A 14,236-nucleotide genomic window follows, 5' to 3' on the forward strand; every position below is an offset into this window, starting at 1 on the left:
GAGACACACAAACACATGTTAATTGACGACAGGTGTAGCGATACGACCACTCACCTTCCCTGACTCCGCCCTCCATTCACAGACTGCCACTCGGCCACGCCCCCGGTGCCACAAAGCACTTGGGTATTTGGTCGGACGATGGGCTCTCTTTTAGAGTGCATACTGAGCACCTAGTGAAGAAATTGACGGCCAGGCTGGGTTTTTATAATTGAAACGGGGCCTGTCTTGATTCAGCAGCTAGGAAAACTCTTCTACAGGCTACATTCTTAAGTGTTGGAGATTATGGGGATATTATTTACAGGCATGCTGCCTCATCTGTACTTCACTGCCTTGATTCTGTGTATCACATCATTCAGTGTCTTGCAAAAGTATTCATCCCCCTTCATGTTTGCCCTGTTTTATCACATTACAAGCTAGAATTAAAATGGATTTTTGGAGGGTTAGCACCATTTGATTTACACAACATCCCTACCACTTTAAAGGTGCAAATATATATATATATATATATATATATATATATATATATATATATATATATATAATATATATATATATATTTTTTTTTTATTGTGACACAAACAGTAATTAAGATGAAAAAACAGAAATCTGGAATGTGCATAGGTATTCACCCACTTTTGTATGAAACCCCTAAATAAGAGATGGTCCAACCACTTCAAAAGTCACATAATTAGTTGATTAAGATCCACCTGTGTGCAATCAAAGTGCCACATGATCTGTCACATGTGTGCATAAATCAACCTGTTCTGGAAGGACCCTGACTCTGCAACGCGACTAAGCAAGCAACATGAAAACCAAGGAGCCTCCAAACAGGTTAGTGACAAAGTTGTGGAGAAGTATAGATCAGGGTTGGATCATGAAAAATATCCCAAACTTTGAATATCCCAGGGACCACCATCAAATCCATGATAGAAAAATGGAAAGAATGTGTCCTCACGACAAACCTGACAATAGAAGGCCACCCACCAAAACTCACAGACCGGGCAAGGAGGACATTAATCAGAGATGCAACAAAGACACCAAAGAGAACACTGAAGGAGCTACAAAGATCCACAGCGGTGATGGGAGTATCTGTCCATAGGACCACTTTAAGCTGTACACTCCACAGAGCAGGTGTTTATGGAAGAGTGGCCAGAAAAAAGCCATTGTTTAAGAAAACACACTTGGAATTTGCCCAGGAGCATGTGACAGACTCCCCAAACACATGGAAGAAGATTCTCTGGTCAAATGAGACTAAAATTGAACTTTTTGTTCAATTTTGTGAAGTATGGTGGTGGCAGCATCATGCTGTGGGGATATTTTTCATCTGCAGGGACAAGAAAGCTGGTCAGGACTGAAGGAAAGATGGATGGCACTAAATACAGGGCAATTCTGGAGGAAAACCTGTTTGAGTCAGCCAGAGGTTTGAGACTGAGACGAAGGTTCACGTTCCAGCAGGACAATGACCCTAAATATACTGCTAAAGCTATACTGGAGTGGTTTAAATGGAAACATTTAAATGTGTTGGAATGGCCTAATCAAAGCCTAGACCTCAATCCAAATGAGAATCTGTGGCATAACTTGAAGATCGCTGTACACCAACGCAACCCATCTAACTTGAAGGAGTTAGAGCAGTTTTGCCTTGGGGAATGGGCAAAAATCCCAGTGGCTAAATGTACTAAGCTAATAGAGACATACCCCAAGAGACTTGCAGCTGTAACTGCAGCAAAAGGTGGCTCTACAAAATATTGACTTTGGGGGGGTGACTACCTATGCACACTCCAGATTTCTCTTTTTTCATCTTAATTATTGTTTGTGTCACAATAAAATAATAATTTTCACTTTTAAAGTCGTAAGCATGTTGTGTAAATCAAATGGTGCCAACACCCAAAAAAATCAATTTTAATTCCAGCTTGTAATGTGAAAAAACAGGACAAACACCGAGGGGGGATGAATACTTTTGCAAGACACTGTATATCGCATTCTCTGTTTTATATATCATTCATTGTCCAGAACACATCACTGTGTACTTTATGATCTGGTTCCTTGGTCTTCATTAAGCTTAAGCAGACAGCAGCATTGCTATATTTTTATTTACAAAGTCATACTGGGTAAACTCCCTTCTTATCTGTGTAATCTTCTTTTACTTACCAACAACTATTATGATTTTTGCTTGTGTAGTTGGTTGCTCAGGCGGTACGGTGGTATGGTGGTTAGCACTGTCACCTCACAGCAAGAAAGTTCTGGGTTCGAGCCCAGGTGGTTGATGGGGTCCTTTCTGTGTGGAGTTTGCATGTTCTTCCCATGTGTGCATGGGTTTCCTCCGGGTGCTCTGGTTTCCCCCACAGTCCAAAGACATGCAGGTTAGGCTAATTGGTGGCTCTAAATTGACCATAGGTGTGAATGTGAGTGTGAATGGTTGTTTGTCTCTATGTGTCAGCCCTGCGATGATCTGGCGACTTGTCCAGGGTGTACCTCACCTCTTGCCCATAGTCAGCTGGTATAGGCTCCAGCTTGCCCGCGACCCTGCAGGGGATAAGTGATTATGGATAATGGATGGATGGATAGTTGGCTGCTCTATAAGGTACCCAGGACTTGCTCAAAACTTGGCAGAATGGCTTTCTCTTATCTTGCACCTTGGTCATGGAATGACCTTCAGAACATACTATTAATGATTTTATTTCCTTGGGGAAGTTCAAAGCTCTGATTTAAAAAAAAACCCAAAAAAACCCCACTGTAGACTGCTATTGTTATTTCTAAACTGGATTTTGTATTTGGTATTATGTATCTGTTGTCCCTGTTTTTATTTTGCCTTGTAATGATGTGCTTTCTTGGCCAGGTCTCCATCAAAAGAGCTCTTAATCTCAAGGAAGGTACTTTCTGGTTAAATAAAAGCTAAATAAATAAACATAAAAGACTGCTGTTCATGGCTGATAGGAGTAGAATCCAATGTGGTCTTCTGCTGTTGTAGCCCATTCACCTCAAGGTATGACATGTCGTGCATTCTGGGATGCATTTCTCCTCAGCATGGTTGTATGGAGTGGTTATTTGAGTTATATAGACTTCCTGTCAGTTTGAGCCAATCTGAGCAAATTCTCTTCTGACCAGAGAGCGTACACTCATTGGATGCTTAAAAACTGTTGTGTGTGAAATCCCAGGAGATCAGCAGTTATACTAAAAACCCAAACCAGTCCAAACCAAATTAGCACCTCCAACCATGCCATGATCAGAGTCACGGAGATCAAATGATGCTTGATATGAGCATTAAATGAAGCTCCTCATCTGCAGCTTCAGGTTTTCAACATTGTACACAAAACAACAAGTGAAACAAATACCAGACTAAACAAATGAATATTAGACTAAACAAATCCAAGTGAGTATCCAGAAAAATAAAAAGTGGGTGAGCTGCTTTAACACTAATGAAGAAACTTGTGTTGAAGCAGCAGCTTCTTACCTTGTTTAGACCAGGAGGTCTTTGGCATTTCGAGGGTGTAACATGTGGGCACAGGGTATGATGAAAATATCGGCCACGGGTATGGATCATTCCCCTGAATAGCAGATGCACATTAGTTACTAACAATTATTTGCTCCCATAATCACTGTAAATGAGTTAGAACCAAAAGTAGAATAACTACCATGAATAAAATTAGGGAACAGTGTGTGTAAGTAAATAAGTAAGTAAATAAATAAATGGGAAACCATTTGTAGGAAATAAAGCAAAGACAAAAAGGTGTTAATCGCTGTATGTTTTCACAGCTGTTTTAGCTCACATGAGGAAAAATGAGCACTCTAACCTTCTGCAGTGCTCTGGGAGGAAGTCTCCTTTCAGATGGTCCACCGATCACATTCATCCGAACCAGGAAGTGGTTTCTCTCCACAGACAGGCCATCAATGATAAACACACTATGGAACAGGAATAAAGTATACATCAACAGAACATTGTCTTAACAATGGTATCTTTGGCCTCTGGTTCGTACCGGCGATTAACCAACACCTTTATTTATTAAACTGTGGTGGGTTTCCCAAAAGCCTCTTAACACCAAGAGCATCATAACTGAGAGTGAGTGAGTGAGTGAGTGAGTGAGTGAGTGAGTGTATGTGAGAGTGAGTGATCATTGTGCTGCTTGCTCTACCATTTAACGATGATCTTTTTGCTACGATGCTTTTGGGAAACTCGGCACTGTTCATTGACAGGAAGTGAAAAGGAAATAAAACCTTCAAATAGACATAAGCCATTAATAGGCATTAACAATCCCATATGTTTAGACAATCATGGAAATGAAAGGGAAAAAAAATTCCCCTAATGCCAAACATGATCACTCAGTCAAAACACATTTTGTGTCTGAAGCTTGCTTCAGTAGTTTTGCACTTGGGCTCTCAATCTAATGTACCTACAAGTAAGGAAAGCTGAAATTAAATAATGTGAATATGACTGAGATGCTGGTGTGGAGTGGTATGTGCTGAAGGAAGACATAATTCCAGTTTCAAGCAAAAACCTGTTTAGCTTTGTGATTTAATGTTTGGTCGCAATGTGAGTCATCCAGTGTCAAGAAGACTACTTCTGATGAAATTACACTAACCAGTTTCCAGTGAGTACTGGTTTCCAGGAAGTGTGATAAATCAGGGATGGGATTTGTATTAGACCATAAGCTTCCCTTATTTGTGAGCTATGACCTCTGAAGCAACCTTATAGTCTGACCTTATAGTCAGTGAGTCTTTGCTCACTGACTATAATAATAAAGGGAACATTGTGTAAACATCAACAAGCGAAATAATTTAGTTCCTGTTGTCACTTATAGCATGTTACGCATATTATAGCAGCTATAAACAGTCATTCCCTCACCAGCCTCTCTTTTATTCTTGATCTTGAATTTAATAAGATAAAAAAACATAGCTTGTCATGTTACAATAATAATAATAATAATAATAATAATAATAATGTTGTTGTTATGATTATTAACTTCAAGAAAGAGAAAAAGAGAGACTGGCATGCAAATTATGGTTTATATCCTCAATAGCAAGATACACACACACACACACACACACACAGTTATTCCATGAAATCGAGTTGTACATGAGTTGATAGCTGACGAGGCACGTAGCATCGAGTTGGGTGTAAGCCATGTATGACGAGATTGAGTGGAATAACTGTTTTAATTCTATCCACATTCACTGGATTTTGAAAAACAGAGCATTTTTTTTTTTTGCACATTCGACCAGTAAAAAATTTATACAAAACATCCGACAAAATCATTTCCACTTAGAATGTAAACAAACCAGCGAAATGAGAGTAGCAACTTGTGAAAAATGCTATAATAATAATTCTTGAAAAATTAAAAAAAAAGACATGTTCTTAACATCAAATACTTTTATTCCATATTTTGTTGCTTTTTTTGTATTATTTTGGGGTTTTGTTTTCAAGTACAGTTTTTATTTCGTCCTTGGTTGGTTCACTAACACACTCCGCCATTTTGTTTTTCTCTACTCACGATATATGAGCTGATAGCCTAGTAGTAGAGTAGCCAATCAGTGCACGTGATTGCTTATATTCAGTGAATGTGGACAGAATATATGTGTTGCGCCATGGGATTTTTGTACCAGATGCTCTGTTTACAGAATGCGTTGAAAAGCGTGCAATATTTTGCACTGTTTTTACTGGCTGATCTCGTGACTATTAATAAATAATCACCTCACTAGCACTTCCTATGGGATACATTTACCACTTTTAACATCATCCACGACTGAGACAAGTATAGATCTTCCTTCTGCCAAAAAAATCAGCGAATGACAAAATGCAGTTTTCGTGCAACACTCATTTGGCGACGCTAATAGTTCACCACATGTTTTCTTGACCTTCCGAGCAGCATTTTGTGGTTTGTTGCTCAACAAATCTGGGAAATTTGCCAATAATCTACAGTCAAGATTGTCTCCTGATGGATTCACAAGGTTCTGTATCATCTGTTGTCAATGCCTGGAAAAGGGACCTTTTTGGGTTGTGTGCACGATTTCATGTCAGATTTACAGTAACTTCCCTTCGTCCAATTTCATTTTGGTTTGTATTTCCTGTATATGGAGGCTTGGTAGTGTAATGCAACAGGTATAACTCAAAATCCATAATCTGACCATCTGGTATGAAAATCTGGTGGACTCGCACGCGCGCACACACACATGTATAACAGAAATTTGTCAACTAAGAGGAATAAAACACTTCAGCATGTGATGTTCCAGGAAAATAATCAGCTTCAGGCTGGTAATAGTAACTCCACTTTGTGTCAGACTGCATCTCCCAACCAGTTGCTGATTATTTTCCTGTAACAGCATGCCCAAATTTTATTCCTTCCTAACAACTGTCCATGCTAAAGAGTGAATGAATCTTAATTGTATAAGAATCCTGCAGATACTCTTGGCCAGTGGAGGACTCGATGACATTGTCCTTCTGACTCTGAAGCAGAACATCTGAGAGTTTATACTGAGACTCCAGGAGCAGAAGGGAGTCCAGGTTACAGCACATTGCACTCAGGAGTCTGAAGGAGGAAAAAGAGGGAGGGTTTGATCAATTCAAAAGAAATAAAACAAAAAGAAAGAAAATGCATGTGCATGTTTGTCTCCAAGGTCATATCACACGTAAAATTGTATAGAAACAAGACCATTGTGCTGGTTTAGAAATCCAAATCAAAGCCAGAGTACTTCTTACAACTGTGCTTTTTTTCATCAAACTGAAACCGCAAACTGAGGGGGTAGATCAGGGAAATGATAAAAGCCTGGACTTTTGGCTCTGAGGATGTTTTATATGAGTGGAGAGTATTTGAGCAGCTCTGAATAAGTGTGTGGAGGTGGGTGGAGGGTGCGGGGGTGAGCTGGTGTAGTTGTGATGAGACTCTGATTTCTCTCTCTAATGGATTCTAATGATGGCACTGAAGCTTGATTTGAGAGGAGTCTCCAGAGTAATCCACCTCTTCACAGGGAATGAGGCTAAATCAGCATCCTGGCCATTGCACCAGACGTTGGCAAGATTTTGCAAGCTATAGCATGATGCTTGAAATATAGCACGATACAGCACTGTCATCTAGCATCAGTGTTTTATCAGCTTCTCGATAGATAGATAGATAGATAGATAGATAGATAGATAGATAGATAGATAGATAGATAGATAGATAGATAGATAAGTGAATGGATGGATGGGCTCTGGTATTACATGGGATTTCATGTAGTCCTCTTTCAACTGTGGCATACTAAAAACTGTTATAGTTCCTTGTAGTTCTCTCAGCATGAAGTGTTCAGTCCACACCTAGTAAACATGCATGTCATAAAGTAGTTTTGCACTGACAACACTTAGGTTCTGATTTACTAAAGGACTGCATGTGTAAAAATGTGCACGTCGATTTCCTAATAAAGTTCACAGAGGATTACTCTTTCATATGAGCAAATTAGCATATGCTGGTATTATTGTTCAGAGTATTTGTCACTCAAAGTGCAAAATACAACCGAATGCAATAATTTACAAATCTCAAAAACTGATATTGTATGCACAATAGAACATAGACAACATATCAAATGTCGAAAGTGAGACATTTTTAAATTTCATGCCAAATATTGGCTCATTTGAAATTTCATGACAGCAACACATCTCAAAAAAGTTGGGACAGGGGCAAAAAGAGACTGGAAAAGTGAAAGGTACAAAAAAGGAACAGCTGGAGGACCAAATTGCAACTCATTAGGTCAATTGGCAATAGGTCATTAACATGACTGGGTATAAAAAGAGCATCTTGGAGTGGCAGCGGCTCTCAGAAGTAAAGATGGGAAGAGGATCACCAATCCCCCTAATTCTGCGCCGACAAATAGTGGAGCAATATCAGAAAGGAGTTCGACAGTGTAAAATTGCAAAGAGTTTGAACATATCATCATCTACAGTGCATAATATCATCAAAAGATTCAGAGAATCTGGAAGAATCTCTGTGAGTAAGGGTCAAGGCCGGAAAACCATACTGGGTGCCCGTGATCTTCGGGCCCTTAGACATCACTTCATCACATACAGGCATGCTTCTGTATTGGAAATCACAAAATGGACTCAGGAATATTTCCAGAGAACATTATCTGTGAACATAATTCACCGTGCCATCCGCCGTTGCCAGCTAAAACTCTATAGTTCAAAGAAGAAGCCGTATGATCCAGAAGCGCAGACATTTTCTCTGGGCCAAGGCTCATTTAAAATGGACTGTGGCAAAGTGGAAAACTGTTCTGTGGTCAGACGAATCAAAATTTGAAGTTCTTTATGGAAATCAGGGACGCCGTGTCATTCGGACTAAAGAGGAGAAAGACGACCCAAGTTGTTATCAGCGCTCAGTTCAGAAGCCTGCATCTCTGATGGTATGGGGTTGCATTAGTGGGTGTGGCATGGGCAGCTTACACATCTGGAAAGACACCATCAATGCTGAAAGGTATATCCAGGTTCTAGAGCAACATATGCTCCCATGCAGACAACGTCTCTTTCAGGGAAGACCTTGCATTTTCCAACATGACAATGCCAAACCACATACTGCATCAATTACAGCATCATGGCTGTGTAGAAGAAGGGTCCGGGTACTGAACTGGCCAGCCTGCAGTCCAGATCTTTCACCCATAGAAAACATTTAGTGCATCATAAAACGGAAGATACGACAAAAAAGACCTAAGACAGTTGAGCAACTAGAATCCTCCATTAGACAAGAATGGGTTAACATTCCTATCCCTAAACTTGAGCAACTTGTCTCCTCAGTCCCCAGACATTTACAGACTGTTGTAAAGAGAAAAGGGGATGTCTCACAGTGGTAAACATGGCCATGTCCCAACTTTTTTGAGATGTATTGTTGTCATGAAATTTAAAATCACCTAATTTTTCTCTTTAAATGATACATTTTCTCAGTTTACACACTTGATATGTCATCTATGTTCTATTCTGAATAAAATATGGAATTTTGAAACTTCCACATCATTGCATTCCGTTTTTATTTATAATTTGTACTTTGTCCCAACTTTTTTGGAATCAGGGTTGTACAGAGTCGACTCTTATTATAGAGTCTTCTGTGATGGTCAAACATTTCATCCGTGTTCAAAGACTGGGTTAACATGGGGTTAGGTTAACATGGGGTTACATAACGTTAGGTTAACATGGGGAACCTTGAGCTGAAGTGCCCTTGAGCAAGGCACCTAACCCCCCAACTGCTCCCTGGGCACTGTAGCATAGCTGCCCACTGCTCTGGGTATGTGTGTGTGCTCATTGCTCACATGTGTGTTCACTGCTTCAGATGGGCTATGCAGAGAGGGATTTCACTGTGCTTAAGTGTAAAAGTTGTTGTTCTTTTTCTTCTACCTTCCTGAGTGTTTTATTACCCACAATGTGATTTACTGCAGCTTGAAAGTCACTTTGGGAACAATAAGTTAATATGCCTGAAGAGTATGTACAAAATTTGCAGAAATCCATTTCTTCCACATGATGAAGAAAAAAAAATATATATAAAAAAAATCACAATTGAATATTACTGTGACAAAGTTGGCTTCATAAGTACAAATCCCATTTCCAGAAAAATTGGGCTATTTTCCAAAATGCAATAAAAACAAAAATATGTGATTTGTTCATTCACATGAACCTTTGTTGAACTGACAAAAGTAGACAGATGGATGGATGGTGTCAGTAAACCCGCTGAGAATGAGCAAACTACAAACATGGACACTCCGGACTACAGCTCCCAGAACACACAGCACCCTCTGTCTCCTGCCTACTGAATCGCAACAGGCTCTCATTTCCTCAATCACCTGTCCCTCTATTTAAGCTCCCTTCACAAACACACCATTGCAAAGTATTGTTCTGCTCATTCAGTTCGTACCAAGCCTTGTATCTTTCTGACTGCCCCTTACATTTCTGATCCTTGCTACTTCCTCCTCGTTTATCGCTCTGTTTTTCCTACATTACGTTGTTCGCCGATCGCCCGACCCTCGCTAGTTTACTGACACCGATTCCAGTCCCTTTTTTTGGCTTTGTTTACTCTCTGCAATCTGTCTTCCTCCGCACGTACATCTGTAAGTGCCTGCACTCTCACAGAATACTTCGCCAACATGGATGTAGCGGAGGACTCTAAACAAACTGCTCTCAACGCGCAGGGGCGTTTGCTGGGAGAACATCAACAGATGCTCGCCGATCTCAACACCCGGATGACACAGCTCGCAACTGTGATGTCGCAGGCCCTCCTAGCATGCCCCGAGTCTCCTCCTAGCCCGGCGTTGCAACTCCCCACTCCGGAAAAGTTCGCTGGAGATGCCATTGCATGTAAAAGTTTTTTTACTGCAATGTTCTATGTCTTTTGCCACCATGCCAAACTTATCAGAAGAGCATAAAATTGCTAAGTTTCTGTCTTTTCTCACTGGCAAAGCGCTCTGCTGGGCTACTGCTATCTGGAACAGGGGTGGTGAGCAAACTAAGTCGTACAAATAGTTCCTCTTTCTATTCAAGAGAGTGTTTGATCATGAACCCGAGGGGATAGAGGTTGGAGAGAGCCTACTCACCAGTTCTCAAGGTACTCGAAGTGCCGCTGAATATGCCCTGGACTTCAGGACGCTAGCAGCCATCAGTGGATAGAACGACCCAGCTCTGAAAGAAGTCTTTCACCAAGGTTTCCATCCTGAGATCATCAGCGAACTGGCTTGTAGAAATGAGAGCCTCTCTCTAGACTCCCTCATAGACCTAGCCATTTGTCTTGACCAACTGTTAAAGCACCGGCCCTCTATCCATGATTGTACCAGGCCTGTTCAGCCGTCGGAGGACAGCTCACCAATGGAGGTCTCATGCATGAGGTTAACTCATGCTGAGCATGCTAGACGACGCAAGGAGGGGTTATGCTTCTACTGCGGGAGCTCCGAACGTAACATCCGGCACTGTCCGATCCGACCAGCCCATGAAACCCCAGCAGAGAAACCAGTAAGATCTACAAGTCTGGTGACAGAACTCAACTCAAAGTCCTTCAAGATACCAGTTTTACTAAAGGTTGCGTTCTCCACTCAAGTCCTAGCTGCTTTTATTGATTCAGGGACAGAGAGGAACTTTATCAGTAAGACCATCGTGCAGAAGCTCAACCTGCCTACACCCCTCTGCACAGAGCACTCATCATTAGGACCATCGACGGAGGACCCATAGGCAACGGACTGGTCACTTCACATACCCAACCAGTACAGATACAAGTAGGAGCATTGCATAAGGAGCTTATCTCACTCTATGTAATGACAACCGTTAATCATGACATTATTCTTGGATATCCCTGGCTACAACTTCACGACCCTCTCATTTCTTGGCAAAGCAAGGAAATCCTCCAATGGTCACCCACGTTTCCAAAGCTGTTGCTCTCGTCCCCAGGGCCAGGTATCCTCCACCTCTGTAGAAAGTCCTCAACCTGACTGCTATCAGGACCTCTCCGAAGTCTTCAGTAAGGGGAAGGCCTGCGGGCTACCACCACACTGGCCATACGACTGTACTATTGACTTACTGCCAGGTATGTCTCTGCCCCAAGGTCACATTTATCCCCCATCCCAAAAGGAACACATTGCAATGGAGGAGTATATTCAGGACGCTCTCGAACAGGGATATATCCACCCATCCAAATCTCCTGCATCTGCTGGTTTCTTTTTTGTGGAGAAACGAGGGAGTGGACTGAGGCCCTGCATCGATTACAGAGGTTTAAATCAGGTCACCATCAAGTATCCTTATCCACTTCCCCTGGTTCCAGCAGCTCTGGAACAACTCCAATCCGCAAGAATCTTTTCTAAGCTTAATCTGCGCAGTGCATACAATCTGATCCGGATAAAAAGGGGCGATGAATGAAAGACCACTTTCAGCACTACCGCTGGACATTTCGAATACCGGGTCATGCCTTATGGCCTTTCTTTGGCACCCAGTGTGGTCCAATGCTTCGTCAATGATGTGCTACGGGACATGCTGGGCAAATATGTCATTGCTTACATTGACGACATCCTGATATACTCCTCAGATGTCCGTAGTCACCAGGTACATATCAGAGAAGTTCTCAGGTGACTACTGGAGAACAACCTCTATGTGAAGGCTACGAAATGTGAGTTTCATAAAAGCAGGATTTTATTCCTGGGCTATATTATCAGTGCTAAAAGAGTAAGTATGGACTCATCTAAAGTCTCAGCTGTAACATCCTGGCTGACACCCAGATCTATCAAGGATCTTCAACGTTTCTTAGGCTTTGCAAACTTTTACCACCGGTTCATTCAAAACTTCAGCACTCTGGGAGTCCCTCTAACCTCTTTGCTGAAGAAAGGTCCCAAAGGCCTACAGTGGAACCCAATGGCAGAGGAGGCCTTCAACCGGCTAAAGCTAGTCTTCACTTCAGCCCCAACACTCCAGCACCCTGACCCTACAAAGCTGTTCATCATAGAGGTAGATGCGTCTGACACTGGAATAGGGGCCATCTTGTCCCAACATTTTGTGGAAAAAACAGAAGCTACACCCAGTAGCCTTCTTTTCAAAGAAACTAACCAGCAGGAAGGAATTATGATGTAGGGAAATAGAGAACTGCTTGCTATAAAACTAGCCCTTGAAGAGTGGCGGCATTGGCGAGAGGGAGCCACTCACCCCTTTGTAATCCTCACAGATCATAAAAACCTAGAATATCTCAGAAAAGCCAAAAGGTTGAATCCACATCAGGCCAGGTGGGCATTATTCTTCACATCATTTGACTTCACCATTTCATTCCATTCAGGTTCCAAAAATACCAAGGCAGATGCCTTATCCAGGGCATTCGGGCCTTCCCACCATGACACAGGTTCTCATCCCATCATCCCACTACAGTGTTTCAGTATTTTCCCATCACCTGGGAACTGGACAAGGAAATAAGCAAGTCACAGCCTCAAACTCTGCCTATTCAGCTCCCACCTGGCCTTCTCCATGTGCTGAAACGTCTTCGCAGCAGACTCATCACCTGAGTGCACGCATCTCCTGCCATCGGACATCCGAATAGCCAACGCATGCACCAGATGTTAAGGAACAGGTACTGGTGGGAGAACATGCTTTCTGAAATCAACCAGTTCATCACCTCCTTCTCCAAATGCGCTCAAGCAAAGGTTCTGAGACCCCCCCCCAGCAAACTATGCCCTTTACCAATTCCCCAAAGGTCTTGGTCACACCTTGCGATTGACTTTATCACAGATCTCCCTCCCTCTCAAGACAGCACCATGGTAATGGTAACCATTGACCGATTTTTGAAAGCATTGAAACTCATTCCTTTGCCAGGCATCCCCACAGCCTCTCAGACCGCGGAGCTGCTGTTCCAGCAAGTCTTCAGGCACTATGGCATCTCCAAAGATATAGTTAGCAATCGAGGACCCCAATTCATTTCACAGTTTTGGTCAAGTGTCATGGAGAGGTTGGGAGTATCTGTGAGCCTCACATCCAGCTATCACCCCCAGTCCAATGGTCAAGTAGAGAGAGCAAACCAGGAGATCGGCTGCTTTCTAAGGATCTATTGCATGTGCAACCACAGGGACTGGGCGTGCTTCCTGCCCTGGGCTGAGTATGCACAAAACTCGCTGAAACATTCTGCCACCCAACTGACACCGTTTCAGTGCATACTCGGCTACCAACCACCCTTGTCCCCCTGGGACGATGCACCCAGCCAGGTACAAGCCGTCAGTGACTGGTTCAGGTGCAGTCAAACCATCTGGGAGGAGGCTCACCAGAGGCTAGAATCAGTCTGTGCCAAGTACAAAGAATATGCAGATAAGTGTAGAGTAGAGACTCCGAACTTCCTCCCTGGCAACAGAGTGTAGGTGGCCACTAAGAATCTGAGAGAAACCAACACCTGTAGAAAACTCCAGCCATGCTACATCGGGCCATTTAAAGTCTTGCGCCGCATCAACAAAGTATCTTACCGTCTTGAACTCCCCCCTCACAGCTGAGCATCACCCACATTTCACGTCTCACACCTAAAACCTGCCATCCTGGGGCCCCTTGCCAGCAACACACCGAACCAAGAACACCCCTCACTTAATCTAGAGGGACAGCCCATCTACCAGGTCAACAAGATCCTCGATTTGAGACGAAGAGGAGGCCAAGTTGAGTACCTGGTAGACTGGGAAGGATACGGGTCAGAGGAACAAAGCTGGGTCAAGTCCAGAAACATCCTCTACCCCCTTCTTAAGCAAGAATTCCATGCCCAGCATCCTAATAAACCAGCACCCAGAGGTAGGG

At 42.5% G+C, this 14,236-nt stretch overlaps 1 protein-coding gene across 4 annotated transcripts in view; it reads right to left on the reverse strand.

Annotated features, from left to right (window-relative positions):
* tbc1d32 (TBC1 domain family, member 32) overlaps positions 1–14,236 on the reverse strand; it is a 194,471-nt gene that overhangs the window by 79,165 nt on the left and 101,070 nt on the right. For all 4 annotated transcript variants that reach the window (XM_060916426.1, XM_060916427.1, XM_060916430.1 and 1 more), the window contains 3 exons: positions 6,399–6,521; positions 3,792–3,900; positions 3,452–3,545 (listed from right to left, as the gene is read on the reverse strand). In XM_060916426.1, coding sequence (XP_060772409.1) covers positions 3,452–3,545; positions 3,792–3,900; positions 6,399–6,521 — 326 coding nt within the window. The remainder of the gene's footprint in view (positions 1–3,451; positions 3,546–3,791; positions 3,901–6,398; positions 6,522–14,236) is intronic.

The sequence above is a fragment of the Neoarius graeffei genome, chromosome 3, assembly GCF_027579695.1.
Source record: "Neoarius graeffei isolate fNeoGra1 chromosome 3, fNeoGra1.pri, whole genome shotgun sequence".
In the NCBI taxonomy this organism is placed as follows: Eukaryota; Metazoa; Chordata; class Actinopteri; order Siluriformes; family Ariidae; genus Neoarius; species Neoarius graeffei.